General features: G+C 45.3%; 1 protein-coding gene across 2 annotated transcripts; it reads left to right on the top strand.

Moving 5' to 3' along the window:
• The first annotated feature begins 226 nt into the window (after positions 1–226).
• UCHL1 (ubiquitin C-terminal hydrolase L1) lies at positions 227–15053 on the top strand. 2 transcript variants are annotated; one of them, XM_058722756.1, is made up of 9 exons: positions 227–274; positions 392–403; positions 879–1007; positions 3753–3903; positions 5982–6067; positions 6146–6193; positions 7070–7136; positions 8296–8354; positions 14616–15053. In XM_058722756.1, exons 1-9 carry the CDS (start codon positions 242–244, stop codon positions 14700–14702), a joined length of 672 nt encoding a protein of 223 aa, XP_058578739.1. In that variant the 5' UTR covers positions 227–241; the 3' UTR covers positions 14703–15053. The 2 variants fall into 2 exon arrangements, with proteins under 2 accessions (XP_058578739.1, XP_058578740.1); XM_058722757.1 differs by lacking the exon at positions 392–403.
• The last annotated feature ends 346 nt before the right edge of the window (positions 15054–15399 follow it).

Here is a 15399-nt window from a genome sequence, read left to right as displayed (position 1 = left end):
CACCAGCAAGTGAGACTGCAAGGTTTGGGGGCCCGGCTGTACCACTCTGCGCGGCGCATGGGGGGGTTCGTACCCATTTGGTAGCGACTGACCGTTTCCCCGTCTCTTGGTTTTGCCCCTGCTCCCCCTGCGCAGGCACCTAAAGTGCGTCAGGCCGGCGCTTTATAGCGGCAGCCTGGGCGGCTCCGCTTGCTGTTTTTTCTCTTCTTCTGGGCAGTGGCTCCTCCTGCGGTTCGCGAAGATGCAGCTCAAACCGATGGAGATTAACCCCGAGGTGAGCGTCAGGTGCATCGTTGCCCCGGGAGCTCAGGGCTGAGGGTCCGCCCTGGCCAGGTAGCTGCATCGATGAGTGGCCTTGTTTTTGTATTTTTTCTTTGCATTTGCCTTTCAGATGCTGAACAAAGTGAGTGGCGTCTCGCGCCGCCTCTGTCCCCATCCCCCGGAGGCGCCCACCGGCCCCGGCTGTCTCGCAGGGACCCAGCGGCATCCTGCGCGCTCCACAGGCGGCCGGGCTGGGGCGAAATCCGGGCGCCCTCCCTCCGCCCCTGCTTCGGGGTCGGGCGGTGACTCTGCGGAACCGTCAGCGGTGGGAGGGAGGAGGGGGCTGCGCCCAGATGTGAGCGCTGGCCCGGCCCCCGAGGGCGTGGCGCGGGCCGCGCCGACTCGTGTGCCCGGGCTTCGCGGGAGCCACGTGTGGGCCGCGCTTTGTGCTGTGTCATTGCGCCCGCGGGGGTGAGGGGTGGGGGGCGGGGCGGGCCGCTACTCCTCCCCGGCTCGGGTCGGGGCGCGGAGGCTGCCGGGGGGCGGCCCCGGAGTCCGGCGGGTGCCCGCGACTCGAGGGTCTCCGCTTGCCTGGCCGCCCTGTTTCCTCTCTGCAGGTGCTGTCCCGGCTGGGGGTCGCCGGCCAGTGGCGCTTCGCGGACGTGCTGGGGCTGGAGGAGGAGGCTCTGGGCTCGGTGCCCGCGCCCGCCTGCGCGCTGCTGCTGCTGTTTCCCCTCACGGCCCAGGTAGGGCGTGGGGCCAGGGGTGCTCGGGCCTCGGACCGTGTGCGCTGCTTCCAAACCCGAGTGAGGCGTTGAGGACAGTGTAGACACCCGGCTTCCCTCCCCTCCCGGCCTGCGCGTCCACACCTGCAAAACTGCCCTCTTTCTGCGGGGGGATGGGGTGAGAAGCCCTCTGTGTCATGCTACCTACTCACTGGCTGTTAACAATTTATTTGTTCCTCGCTCGTCCATCCAGGACTGCCTGGAATTTCAAAGAGAAGCAGCATCTCTGTTCTATTATCTCAGTTATCCAGAGAAAGCACTCATCCTACTCATAAGTAAGCTTGAACCTGCGCTTTTCAGAGCCTTCCACTCCAAAGAATGGCTGGTTGTTACCCTTTAAGGGCTGCGGCCTGTCAGTTTATTGTTTGGTTCTCAGACTCCCACCTTACAGTAAAACAGGGGGGCGGGCTTGCCTGCCTAGACCACAGGAAAACAAAATAGGTTGTTTAATGCTCCATCCCCACTCTTGGGTCTCCACTGGACTCCTGTTTCTTCCCATCCCTCCACTCCCTACAACATGCACACTTGGTTTTTAACCTCCCCAATGTGCTTTTAAAAAAGACCTTACTCATTTGCGTGTGGTTCCTGTGTGGGGACCTCCTTCCACCTCTTATCCTCTTTCCTCTCTGACCTTGTAGCTAAATGAAATAGGTGGGCATTAGAGCAGTCTTGGAAACACCTTTTCATTTCCCTTTAGATGGTCTTCCTCCTACAAGTGTGCATGGATGTATGTACCTCAAAGACTGAGCATCAGATATAAAAAGGTAGCTGGGTTAATTGTTGTCTTGCGATGTATGAAATCCCACTAATTGGCATGGCATTGTCTATCTCCTATTGCTGTCACTTGACCCCTGACTGGGGAGTGATGAAATCTGCATTAACAAAACTTGGGATATTAGCATTTGGGGCATCATTCCAAACACAGTAAGCGGAACTGAAGCACCATGCTAAGGCTGGGTATTCTAGAAGCATCCTCGGCATAAATTATTAAGCTCTGTGGGAAGTTCCAGGCGTTCCTCCTAGTAAATGGGCTTTGTGTTGTGAGTTAAAAACCCTTATTAAAGCTATTAGGTTAATCCCACTGACATGTTTTTTATTGTTAGGTAAAACGTAGCCGCTAAATAATTGCAAGGCAAATTAGCTTCCCTGTTGACCGAATCAGACACCATCTCCTCTCTCCTTTGAGCTTCTCTCGAGCTCTCTTATTAGAGGAACCATGATGACTCGGAGATTTTGAGCAGCACTCACAGGCAAGGCCTCTGGGAGGCAGTGGTGCTTCGTGTTTGTCTTTCAAAAGCCCACTGCTTGCTTTTTGCTGATCAAGCTGCTCTTGGTAGAGAACCGGTCTGGTTTGAACAAGCGAGATACTTCATACTCCTTCACTTCCAGCTGGGCAGTCAGATTTATTGAGCCACCTGTTCTGTGACACAAAACACCGACTAGGCTAAACACTGAGACAAATTCAAAGAAAAGCTGAAGTTTATATGTTGACTTCCAAACAAGCTGATGTTAATTTAGAAAGCATCCACTTTTGCCTAAGAGAAGGTTATGAAATCCTAACTGGATCACGTCTGAAACGTTAAATTTTAAGTGGTAATGAAAAATTTGCAGAAGTATTTCCATGCAAGAGCTCAAACAACTAAAGAATGGTGCTATCCGATTAAAAAAAAGTTAACCTAGAAAAGTGAAAACCCTTAAGTCCATGATTAACACGTTTCAAAGATGCGGTACATCTTTGATGCTAGAACTTCCTGTTGGTTGGAGCTTGAATTGGTCTGGTGGAACAAGCCCTCTTATTCGTATGGTGTCACAGACAAGGCTTAAACTTCAGTTATGTGTACAGTAATGAGAGGCAACTGGAATTGGAAATCTTCTGGTATCGTGTCTAAATTACACTGGTTATGGGAAATTAGTGTTTCTATAACATTGGCACCTTGCTTTTAACTGTGAAGTCCTACCTTTAAGGTCTAAAATTCATTAGCAAAAGGTCCAGACAAGCCCACTAAATTACTGTACAAAGAGCAAATGGATTCTTGGAGGGACACTATCTCTACTCTTATTCATTTGTTGATTTCTTAGGACTGCCCCCCCATTGTTAATCTGTCCTCAAACTGTAGTTTGCAAATGTGACACAAACAAGTGTCATATCTTGCTCTTGTAGGATGAGACGATTTTGTGAAATCACAGCCCAGAACCCTAGACCAGTTGTCTTTCCTTCCAAAAGAATGAGGGAATAGTTAATTTTTTTAAATTGCTCCTTTCAGCAGTTAAGTCTTGCTTTGTGTTTGTTTTTGAATTATACTTGCACACAATAGAGGTAGAACTTCAAAGAATACTGAGATAGTTGGTGGTGGTGTTTAAGGAAGAAAATAATGAACTTGTGTGTTTTTCTTCAGGACACCATCCATTTCAAGCTAAAAGGTTGTAGTGGTGTCTAGACAAATCCTTGGGCAACATCCAAGGCCATTACTGCACTGCAGCATGAGGGTGGAGTCTCCGAGCCTCTCAGAACCCCACGGACTGGCTGACGTGGGTGTGGGAGGCAGACAGGCCATTCTCTGGTCACTGGCCAACACCTAGGACCAAGGCTCCTGGTCCCACATCCCACTTGTGTTTCCATTTAGGTGGTAGAACTCGCTGTGCTGCCATCTGTTAGTTCTTTGCATTTTCATTTTGAGATACAAAAATGTTTTTTTATATTCACAGCATGAGAACTTCAGGAAAAAACAGATTGAAGAACTGAAGGGACAAGAAGTCAGTCCCAAGGTGTACTTCATGAAGCAGACCATCGGGAACTCCTGTGGTACCATCGGACTGATACATGCAGTGGCCAATAACCAGGACAAACTGGAGTTTGGTAAGTGGGTGTGGAGGGTAGTCCTCCTCTAGTTGACCTCTAGTTCACGATAACTTGTCATTCCAAAACCCCCAGGGGTCTACTCTGCAAAGTCTTTGCCTTAAATTTTTTTTGAAACCTACTTCTCCAGATATAATCAGTAGGCGAATTAACATTGATTCTCTTTTGAGGGAAGGAAACTCATTTTCCAAGAAGCACGGTCTAGCTTCTTCCACCTGGAGGGGAAGAGGGAGTGATACGCAGTTTTGTACTGCCTCTCTGCCTCTGCTCTTCCATTTGCAGACAGCCAGTCGTCATGATTCCCCTGTGCCCCTGTGCAGGTCTCAACAATTCGGAAGAATTAGAGATGATGTTCAGCCATAAAATAGTAACACTAAGGACCTGTCTTTAATGGTTCTGGGTCTCCTAAGCAACAGGAGAACCAAAAGCCTAGAATGGCTGGACAAAGATGTTGTGAACATTCCTTCAGGGAAGCATAGCAGCAGCTCAAAACCTTGAAAGATGCAGCTGTGAACAAAGTCATGTCGGGGGGTGTTAGCTCCCCTCCAGTGAATGCTGTGGAGGATATAGAAGAAAGCAGTCTCCGCCCTGACGTTTGTCCGAAGCACAATTAATAGCACTAAGCTATGTTAAGATACACGGTGTAACGTATGATATAGGCCAAGGGTCAACAAACTTTCTTAGAAGGTAAGAATAGGTCTTTTAGGTTTTGAGGGCCATTTGGTCTCTGTAGTTCAAAAGCAGCCATAGACCAGATGTAAGCCAATGGGTGTGGCTGTTTTCAATAATACAAAAATAGGTACAGTAGTTTGCCAGCTCCTGATCTAGACAATGGATGGGAATGGCTAAGAATTGCATAATTTCAGCTAATAAAGTCCACGGTGTGGCTTGTAGCAAGCAGGTCAAATACTTTTTTAAACAAGGTGTAAGTGTGGCCAAGACCACTGCTAGTGTACTTTTGAAATTAAAACAACAACAACAAAACTCGTTTGGCTATAATAATCCAAATCTTCTAGAACCTACTTTTTTGAATGTTGACTTGCCATATTAAAGAGTATTGTAGCTTGATCCTTTATTTCTTCTGCAGTAAGTCTCCCTTTAGAGTACTGTGTTCGGAGGTCAGAGGGATACTGTAACTCTTTGTAACCATGGTCATGATAGAGCCAAAGATGTAATCTGAGTCCTAGCCCTCCCCATAAAGTTAAGAGGATTCCTATCACTTCCAGATTTTAAACCGTCTTCACTTAACGAATATGTTTTCGCTTAGAGCTGAAAGTTCGAATGCAGTCTTTAGAAAAATAACTCACTCTTACTCTAGCTATGTATTCAGTGTCTCCTAGACTTACCCATATTGAGCAATGACAAAACGCTTATTCCACACTGTCAGCCGGTCACTTGTCTCTGGGCCAGGTATAAGGCTCTTTCCATTTCTTAAGATCCTTAAGTCAGGGCGCCTGGGTGGCTCAGTCGGTTGAGCATCCGACTCTTGATTTTGGCTCAGGTCTTGATCTCAGGGTTTGAATTCAAGCTCTTACTTAAAAAAATTGTTTAAAAAAGATCCTTAGGTTAATGTCCACCTGGATAACCATACTACGGAGATTGCATTTTCTACCCTGAAGTAAAACATCTTGGTTTGAGAATTGTTAACTAGACTAGAATGTAGTTGTACCATGTAGGATTGTGTACTGTCAGGTGCTGTAGGTAACAGTAACACACAGTAACACACAAGACCCACAGTTCCTGCCTTTATGGGATGACAAATCTCGCAAGTACATGTCACAAATGCACAACCAGTGTAAAGAAGACGGTAAGGGATTGGAGAGGTGAGTGTGAGGTGGGAGGGAAAAGAGGTTGAGAGAGCAGGGAGGAGATGCAAGAGGGCTTGGCACACCGGGGGAATGGAGAGTTCTGTGACTTGAATGTGGTAGAAGGGGGGTGGTTGCAAGAGCGGCTGAGGGGGAAAGGAAGGCTCTTCCACCTCCGAGACCACAGTAAAGACTTAAGTCACTGAGCATGGCTGGCTGTGCACCCATTGCGTTATTTTATTTATACTAATAGACTTTTCTTCCCCCCCAAAGAGGATGGGTCAGTCCTGAAACAGTTTCTTTCTGAAACGGAGAAGCTGTCCCCTGAAGACAGAGCAAAATGCTTTGAGAAGAATGAGGTAGGAAGATGGCTTCTAGAGTATCAGTTTTCAATTCCTTCAGAGGTTTTTGTGCTAATTATTCTCTCTTTCCTGCAGGCCATTCAGGCAGCCCATGATGCCGTGGCCCAGGAAGGCCAATGTCGGGTAAATACATGCAGATGCAAATCAGAGCCAGGCCGCCCAGGTGCTGTCTGTGTTTCCCCTGATACGAACAAGAACCTCTTCCCTGGACACAGCAAATGTTTCCAGCCACGGCCAGCTAGGCCCATTAATACCAGAACATTCTACCAGAATAATACTTTGACTACAACTGTTCATAAAACAGCTCCCCACAAATCTAATTGGCAATAAAAGAGTCTTGAATAAATTCAAACTGATGGTTTTTTGTTTAGATCCAAATGATTCTACAAGAGTAACACCCCTCCTGGAAATTGAGCATTTCACATACTTCTCTCACAGACTGTTGGCCAAGAGTAAGATTACCAGCTAGGATTGATGGTTTCTAGAAGGCTTAAATATACCATTAATCTGAATAGAGTCCTCCTGTCAACTGTTAATTAGATTTACGTTGGTTATCAGTGCCTTTATGACTATAGTTGACCCTGCCACTTTCTAGTCTTGACCTTGGGTGAGATGCTTATCCTCCCTAAGCCTGAATTTCTTTCTTAGTGAAAAGCAGAGTTCTGATAGTTACACTATATCTACCATAATAGATGAAGGTATTAAAAGAGTCTTCTAATATTGTCTATTATATAGGAAATACATGTTAGCTGTACTAATTTAAAATGGTGCATCAGCGAATCAGTTCAAGCACATACTTAGTGACAATTTATTTTTTAACAAATTAAGCTCTGCTTTTAAAATCCTTGCAGAATATGTGTATTAAATCAACATGTTATACATTTTGAACTTACACGATATTAGGTCAATTATATCTCAGTAAAGCTGAAGAAAAAAAAATTTTAATGCAATGTATATTACAATAAAAACTCATTTTCAAAATATTTCTTGACTCTTCAGGTAGATGACAAAGTGAATTTTCATTTTATTCTGTTTAACAACGTGGATGGCCACCTCTATGAACTTGGTAAGTTTGTCCGTTTTGGGAACCCGGTATGGTTTCATGCATTCTTTTATTTTAAAAAATTTTTTTTAATGTTTATTTATTTTTGAGAGACAGAGACAGAGCACGAGTTGGAGAGGGGCAGAGAGAGAGAGGGAGACACAGAATCCGAAACAGGCTCCAGGCTCTGAGCTGTCAGCACAGACCCTGATGCAGGGCTCGAACCCATGACTATGAGATCATGACCTGAGTGGAAGTCAAATGTTTAACTGACTGAGCCACCCAGGCGCCCCGTAGTTTCATGCATTCTTTCAGATGAGATTCCTTTTAACAGTATTGGTGTGTGACTTTGTGGCACTTAATGTATGTTTGTGGAGTGTATCTTTGTTCAGGAAGTCAGAACAGCAAGGTATTCTCATGGGGGCACTTAATCCTTTATCATACCCAGACCCTTCCCTTGACCAGTCAGTCAGTGACCTGCAGAAGGAATGACTTTGGTCACACACCGGTAAGGAGATCAGTGCCAGTTCAGGGCATTCATGTCAGACTTCCTCTTCCCTCCTTCCACTACAGCATTACTGGCTTAGGAGTGCTAGCAGCAACCTGACAAGGAATACTTTTGGAAAAAGATAAATGCACGTGATCTTGCTTGTATAGAAAGAATTTGGATGTGTTGGGGGATAATTTCCCTTAGCTTGTATACGGCAATAAAGAAAGCTTATCCATCTTGTAAAAGTCCTCCCTTCTGTATTAACGGAGGAAGACTGGTAGCCATGTTGCCTCAAGTCAGGAACTACCTTTGAGCAAATAAAAGCAAAGCTAACGTGGGGTCAGTTGGCAGTCATTGAGGGGCAGTGAAATCCGAAGCATTCCTTCTTGTCTCTGCTCCTCCCTGTACTTCGGAGGCTGCATCTGGCTTTTGCTTTGGGGTCCTGCCCGGCAGATGGGGCACAAGCCTTTCTGTTAGGATGGTTATGTTTCGCTTGTGTGGACCTGTTGCTTGTGGATTAGAATTGCCCGGGATGGGCATCTAGGAGCATTTGAACCTTATTTGCTTCTGACCAGCCTTCCTTTGTGGAGTGGCAGTGGTATTTGGGAGATCTAAAACTTCCCTTTAGGCTGGGTGAACACAGTAGCCAGCAAATGTGCAGAGAAATTGACATGCCTGGCTTCTTCATTGTAGATGGACGAATGCCTTTTCCGGTGAACCATGGCACCAGCTCAGAGGACTCATTGCTGCAGGTAATCTTCGGAACCCGCCTCCGACTGGGTCCACGTTTCTTTAGCCATATTATCTACAGTGCTAATACCTTGTCAGTGCGGCCAGCACCAATCACCTGGGTTAATAGCAGTCTTTAGGGTTTAAGGATTATTCCTGTCTACCTTATCTTATAAGATACGGTTTTAAATAGGATCCTTCAGAACAGCCCTGACTAATCTGTCTCGTGTGCTGACTTTAGCCTATGGTTAGAATTAGTCTGAAAGCTGTTGCTTAACTTCCTCGCGGGATTAAGGTGACCATTGTTCTCTTGTCAAATTACATCATAGCTAACGGCTCAAAGAACAGCAGCCTGAGCCTTTCCTAAACCCTCTCAAACTGATGGATTTGGGTCAGTCTTATAGGTAGTGCACTATGGATTCTGGTTAGGCCGTCAACTTCAGTTTTTTCTTCTCCTTTGGTCCACTGTTACAGCACAAGAGAAGCAGATTCAAAATCTGCCTCGATAAGAACTTAAGATCCAGGATCACTATCCTACTCTAAGTGACTATAGAAACCTCTTAATTCTGGACAATAGGCTACTGTAGGCCCCTTCACCCTAAAAACAAGTTTCTAGAATCAATTTACTGTTATAAAGGAAAGCTGTTTCATCGTGATACAATAAAAAGTGCAGTCGGGGCGCCTGGGTGGCGCAGTCGGTTAAGCGTCCGACTTCAGCCAGGTCACGATCTCGCGGTCCGTGAGTTCGAGCCCCGCGTCAGGCTCTGGGCTGATGGCTCGGAGCCTGGAGCCTGTTTCCGATTCTGTGTCTCCCTCTCTCTCTGCCCCTCCCCCGTTCATGCTCTGCCTCTCTCTGTCCCAAAAATAAATTAAAAAAAAAAAAAAAAAAAAAGTGCAGTTAAGGTAAAAGTACTTCATTTTTTTTGAGTGCTTGCTATGTGCAGATGAAAGGCTGGTGAACTTCCTGTAAAGAGCCAGGTAGAAAATGTTTTCGGCTTCGTGTGGCATTTGGCTCTGTTACAAGTACAGAAATACTTCAGGGATATTGTGGGCTCTGTTCCAGACCATTGCAATAAAGGGAATATTGCAATGAAGTGAGTCCAATGAAATTCTGAGTTTCCCAGTGTATGTAAAAGTTATGTTATAGTATAAGTATACTGTGGTTTATTAAGTGTACAATAACGTTATGTCTAAAACAGTGCATGTACTTTAATTAAAAATACTTTATTTCTTGGAGTGCCTGGGTGGCTCAGTGGGTTAAGCGTCCGACCTCGGCTCAGGTCATGATCTCGCAGTTTGAGTTCAAGCCCCTTATCGGGCTCTGTGCTGACAGCTCAGAGCCTGGATTCTGCTTCGGCTTCTTTGTCTCCCTCTCTGCCCCTCCCCTACTCACACTCCGTCTCTCTCTCTCTCTCTCTCTCTCTCTCTCTCTCTCTCTCTCTCTCTCTCTCAAAAATAAACAAACATTACAAAAATAAAAAGAAAATACTTTATTTCTAAAAAATGCCTACCATCATCTGAGCTTTCTGTGAGTGGTAGGTAATGTTTTTGCTAACGGAGGTCTTGCCTCGTTCTTGATGGCTGCTGACTGATCAGGATGCCGGTTGCTGAAGGTTGGGGTAGTTGAGGTGATTTCTTAAAATAAGACGGCAAGGAAGTTAGCCACATCCACTGACTCTTCTTTTTACAAACAATTTCTCTGTAGCCTGCGATGCTTTTGATAGAACTGTACCCACAGTGGAGCCTGTTTTAAAATTGGGAGTCTGTTTTCTCAAACCCTGCCGCTGCTTTGCTGCCTTGGTCTATGTGATGTCCTAAGTCCTTTGGTTGTTTCAACAGTCTTCACAACATCTTCACCAGGAGTAGATCTCATCCTAAGAAATGTGCTCATCCGTCATCTGTTAAAGTTTGATCATGGGGTTGGAGCAACTCAGGCCCATCCTCAGGCTCCACTTCTCATTCTTGTTCTCTTGCTGTTTTCACTGCATCTGCAGTTACTTGCTCCACTACGTCTTGATCCCCCTCAAAATTATCCACGAGGGTTGGAATCCACTTCTTTCAAACTCTTGTTCATGTTGATATTTGATCTCTTCCCAGGAATCAGGAATGTTCTTAATGACATCTAGAATGGTGAATCCTTTCCAGGAGGTTTTCAATTTATTACCCAGATCTATCAGAGGAATCCATATCTATGGCAGCTTATAAGCCTCACAAAATGTATTTCTTAAATAATGAGACTTGTAAGTTGAAATGACTCCTTAATTCGTGGGGCCACAGGATGGATGTTTTGCTAGCGGGTATGAAAACCACATTAATGTCATTGCACATCTCCATCAGAGCTTTTGGGTGACCAGGTGCATTGTCAGTGAGCAGTCCTATTTTGAAAGAAATCTTTTTTTCTGAGCAGCAGGTCTAACGGTGGGCTTAAAATATTTAGTAAGCCATGTTGTGAACAGATGCACTGTCATCCAGGCTTTGTTCCATTTATAGAGCACAGAGTAGATACAGCATACTTGTTAAGGGCCCTTGGATTTTCAGAATGGTAAGTGAACACTGGCTCCCGCTTCCAATCATCGGTTGCATTAGTCCCAAACAAGAGAACCTGTTCTTTGAAGCTCTGAAGCCAACTATGGACTTCTCCTCTCACTATGAAAGCCCTAACTGGTATCTTGTTCTGGTAGAAGGCTGTGTCCTCTGTGTCGGAAATCTGTTGCTCGGTGTAGCCACCTTCGTTAGCGATCCTAGCTGACCTTCTGCAGGTACTGCCTCAGCACGGGCTGCTTCACCGCACACTTTGATGCTACAGAGGCGCCTTCTTCATTACACTTACTGAGTCCGTGTCTGCCAGCTTCAGACTTTCCTTCTGTAGCCTCCTCACCTCCCTCAGCCCCCGCAGAATTGAACAGAGTGAGGGTCTTGCTCTTCGTTGGGCTTTGGCTTAAGGGAATGTTCTCGCTGGTTTGATCTTCTATCCAGACCCCACAGACTTCCTCCATACCAGGAATAAGGCTGTTCTGCTCTCTTCCCATCCGTGTGTTTGCTGGAGTAGCACTTTTAATTTCCTTCAAGAACCTTTCCTTTGCATTCACGGCAGGGCTGAGTATTTGGCACAATAGGTGTAGCTTTCAGTCTGTCTCCGCGATCGACATGTTTTCCTCAGTAAGCCTAATCATTTCTAGCTTTTGATTTGAGGTGAGAGACATGGGACTCTTCCTTTCACTTGAACACTTACAGATGACTGTAGGGTTATTAACTGGCCTAATTTCAACATTGTCTCGGAATAGGATGGCCTGAGGGGAGAGAGACACGGGGGGGACAGCTGGCCACCGGAGCTGTGAGAACACACACGACATTTATACTAAGGTCTCCGGTCTCGTATGGGCGTGGTTTATAGCGCCCTAAAACAATCCTAATAGTGACCGTCAGATCTCACTAAGCACAGGTCATCGTAACAAATACAAGAAAAAAGTTTGAAATGTTGCAGGAGTAGCCACAATGGGGCACAGAAACACAAAGCAAACGAGTGCTGTTGAAAAATGGCGCTGATAACTTGCTCGATGCAGGATTGCCATAGACTTTCACTATAAAAATGCAGTGTCTGAGATGTGCGGTAAGGTGAAGGGCAATAAAATGAGGGTGCTCATATCCAGTTCTGTTACAGCTGTCCATTGACCGTGTCCAAGTGAATGTGTGGCCATATTCTATTAAAACTTAATTCATAAAAAGAGGCAGTTGGCTGCAGTTTGCCGACCCGTATGCTAGATGCTCTTCTAAGTGACTTACAGATTTTAGGGATGCTTTTAACGAGGCTCTGAGGCATTGTATTCACGTTTTTACAGATGAGGAAAATGAAGTTAAGTGATGCACAGGGTCGTCAGTGACTTGAATGACAAAACCATGGTTCAAATCTGGACAATCTTAGCCACTGTTCGATACTACCTTTCTGTGTAAAAGACGGGACTTTGGAACATCCTTAAACCTCATGAGCTGCAGGTGTTAGTGGGCCAGATTATGCCACAGTAGGTGGGGTCACTGCCTCGAGTTTGCTGTTACACACCTGAGATCAGTTAGAGACAAGTCTGGATTTACGAGGGGTATATGGGAACAGTACGGAATGAGACCTAGATCTAGAAAAGCAGGATTGAAGGATATTTGCAGAGTCGAATTTACTTATGGGAGAGCATAAGAACAGAGGCGGAACTTCTGCTTATGACCCATTTGGGGGAAAGACTGGTCCTTCTAATAAGGTTTGAGGTAGTTACTGTCCTCTTGAACACTGCTGGTACGATAAGTGTGCCCCACATAGGAAACTTAAAACTGTTACTTTGAGTCGAATTTGTGAGGTGTGGGTAAGATAAAACTTTGTTTTAAAACAACAACAACTATTTCGAATCTCATTTAAAATTAAATGGAATATAAACCAGCATCATAGTGAAAATTCTTATCCTAAGTAAGGCTGCTGCTATATGTGGTTACAGTTGTTTTAGATTATCTAAACTGTAAATTACTGCTAATCTGGTAAGAAAGTACATAAACTTGATCCAAGAATTCTGAACGTGAAAGGATTGAGGTCACTGCTCATTGTAGGGGATGGCTCTTCCGTTTATAGACACATCTTTAATGTTAATCATCATTGTGGGCCCTATAGGAAAGTCAATTTGGGGAAGGAACATCTGGAATATCAGTATATTAAAAATTCTGACAGTGAGGGGCGCCTGGGTGGCGCAGTCGGTTGAGCGTCCGGCTTCAGCCAGGTCACGATCTCGCGGTCCGTGAGTTCGAGCCCCGCGTCAGGCTCTGGGCTGATGGCTCGGAGCCTGGAGCCTGTTTCCGATTCTGTGTCTCCCTCTCTCTCTGCCCCTCCCCCGTTCATGCTCTGTCTCTCTCTGTCCCAAAAATAAATAAAAAAAAATAAAAAACGTTGAAAAAAAAAAAATTAAAAATTCTGACAGTGAAATATGTAGATGTCAATCTATAGAATCCAGTTTTTTTTTTTTTTTTTAATTTTTTTTTTCAACGTTTTTTATTTTTATTTTTGGGACAGAGAGAGACAGAGCATGAACGGGGGAGGGGCAGAGAGAGAGGGAGACACAGAATCGGAAACAGGCTCCAGGCTCCGAGCCATCGGCCCAGAGCCTGACGCGGGGCTCGAACTCACGGACCGCGAGATCGTGACCTGGCTGAAGTCGGACGCTTAACCGACTGCGCCACCCAGGCGCCCCTAGAATCCAGTTTTTACAGAATCCAGAATCCAATCTATAGAATCTAGTTTTTACAAGTGGTTCTAAAGCAGGAGCAAAACTCTGGGTGTGGTTGATGCCTTTTAAGGGCCAAACTCACGGGGTTGATTGGTTTTAGACCTTGGGAGCTGACTGTTGTATCCTCTTAAAGGTCATATTCAATATGGTTTGTGGAGCTGTCTTTCCACTGGACTTTTTACAGACTAAACAGTGATTGATATTTACTATGCCAAGGCTTTTAAAGCCTAGAATTTGGTAAATAACTAACATTGGCATCAATTTTCTATTACCAATCTTTGTAATCTAGGCCTTAGAACTAGTCACACATGTCGTTCCACCATCAATAAGAATTCATCATCTGCACCTGGAAAACCAGGCTGTTTTGTGAAATGTTCACTTGAAAGAAATTTGTGTCTCCTTGGAATTTCTGAGTTAGGGGAACTTTTCTCTTATGCCCCCTTATCCCTTATGGGAGAGAGGATCCATTTTTTTTTTTTTTTTTTTTTTATCTTGTTTTGTTTTGAGGAGAAGAGCACTAATAGTGTTGTTTTCTTGTCAAAACCAGGCACAAGGCTGGAAAAGCACAGAGTATTTGGTGGAAGTAAAAAAAAAAAAAAAAAAAAAAAGAGCTTCCGAAGTCAAGTCTGTGTGTTGTGGGTTCCTGTCTGCCCATCACCTGATTTTTTTTTTTTTTATGTTTATTTATTTTTGAGACAGAGAGAGACAGCATGAATGGGGGAGGGTCACAGAGAGAGGGAGACACAGAATCTGAAACAGGCTCCAGGCTCTGAGCTGTCAGCACAGAGCCCGACGCGGGGCTCGAACCCACGGACTGTGAGATCATGACCTGAGCCGAAGTCGGACGCTTAACTGACCAAGCCACCCAGGCGCCCCAACCCATCACCTGATTTTTGTCTTAAATCAGCCCTGGTTCTGAAGTTTAAGGGGAGGTTTGAAGTTGATCAGGGTGACCTGTTCCTTTCCCTTTGAAACTTCATTTCGAGCTGCTGCTGCTTTGGATATTAATGACCTTTCTCCTTGCAGGATGCCGCGAAGGTCTGCAGAGAATTCACTGAGCGTGAGCAAGGGGAGGTCCGCTTTTCTGCTGTGGCACTCTGCAAGGCAGCCTGATGCCCTAGGGGAGGGACAGAGCTTCCCCCCACCCCCTTCCCTTCAGCGTGAAACCTGTCCCCACAGTGCAGTCTAAAATGCTTCAGTACTTGTGGAACACAGCTGTTCTCCTTTGGTTCTGCAGATACGCTCTTACCCTCCACCACACCCAGGCACTAGCAGAGCTCAGCTGTCGATCGAGCAAAGTTTGATAGAAGCTTCAGATGGCGAAGCATTTTCCCCCAGTGTATGTATTGTACCTCAATAGCTAATGCTTTAAATGACTACTTTTGGTTTCTGTCTGTAAGTTCAGGCCTTGGATGTGGTTTAATTGTTTGTCCTTAAAAGAAATAAAACTTTTCTGCTGATTAAGGGATGAGCCTAAACTGGTTTTCATTTTCTCCTTTACCTTACCCTCCAGTATGTTTTCCTAGTGTTACACGTTTATGGCCTTCCATATAAGCAACTCCTACAGCCCATAGGAAAATGATGATGAAAATAGTATTGGTCCAGTGGGTCTCCAGACTTTTTCCTATATATTTACTTGTTTATTTTCAAGCTTTTATTTTTTTAAGCTTATCTTGAGAGAGAGAGCAGCATGGGCTGGGGAGAGGCAGAAAGAGGAGGAAAGAGAATTCCAAGCAGCCTCTGTGCCATCAGCACAGAGCCCAGTGTGGGGCTCTGTCTCATGAACTGTGAGATCATGACCTGAGCTGAA

This window comes from Neofelis nebulosa, chromosome 3 (assembly GCF_028018385.1).
Source record: "Neofelis nebulosa isolate mNeoNeb1 chromosome 3, mNeoNeb1.pri, whole genome shotgun sequence".
In the NCBI taxonomy this organism is placed as follows: Eukaryota; Metazoa; Chordata; class Mammalia; order Carnivora; family Felidae; genus Neofelis; species Neofelis nebulosa.
This window is presented reverse-complemented; position numbering and strand designations above follow the sequence as displayed.

Excerpts from the sequence above, each read along its gene's own strand:
- UCHL1 (XM_058722756.1), top strand. The coding sequence starts at position 242 with ATGCAGCTCAAACCGATGGAGATTAACCCCGAG. Across the intron at positions 1,008-3,752 it reads TGTTTCCCCTCACGGCCCAG|CATGAGAACTTCAGGAAAAA; the intron begins GTAGGGCGTGGG and ends TTATATTCACAG. Across the intron at positions 7,137-8,295 it reads TGGCCACCTCTATGAACTTG|ATGGACGAATGCCTTTTCCG; the intron begins GTAAGTTTGTCC and ends TCTTCATTGTAG.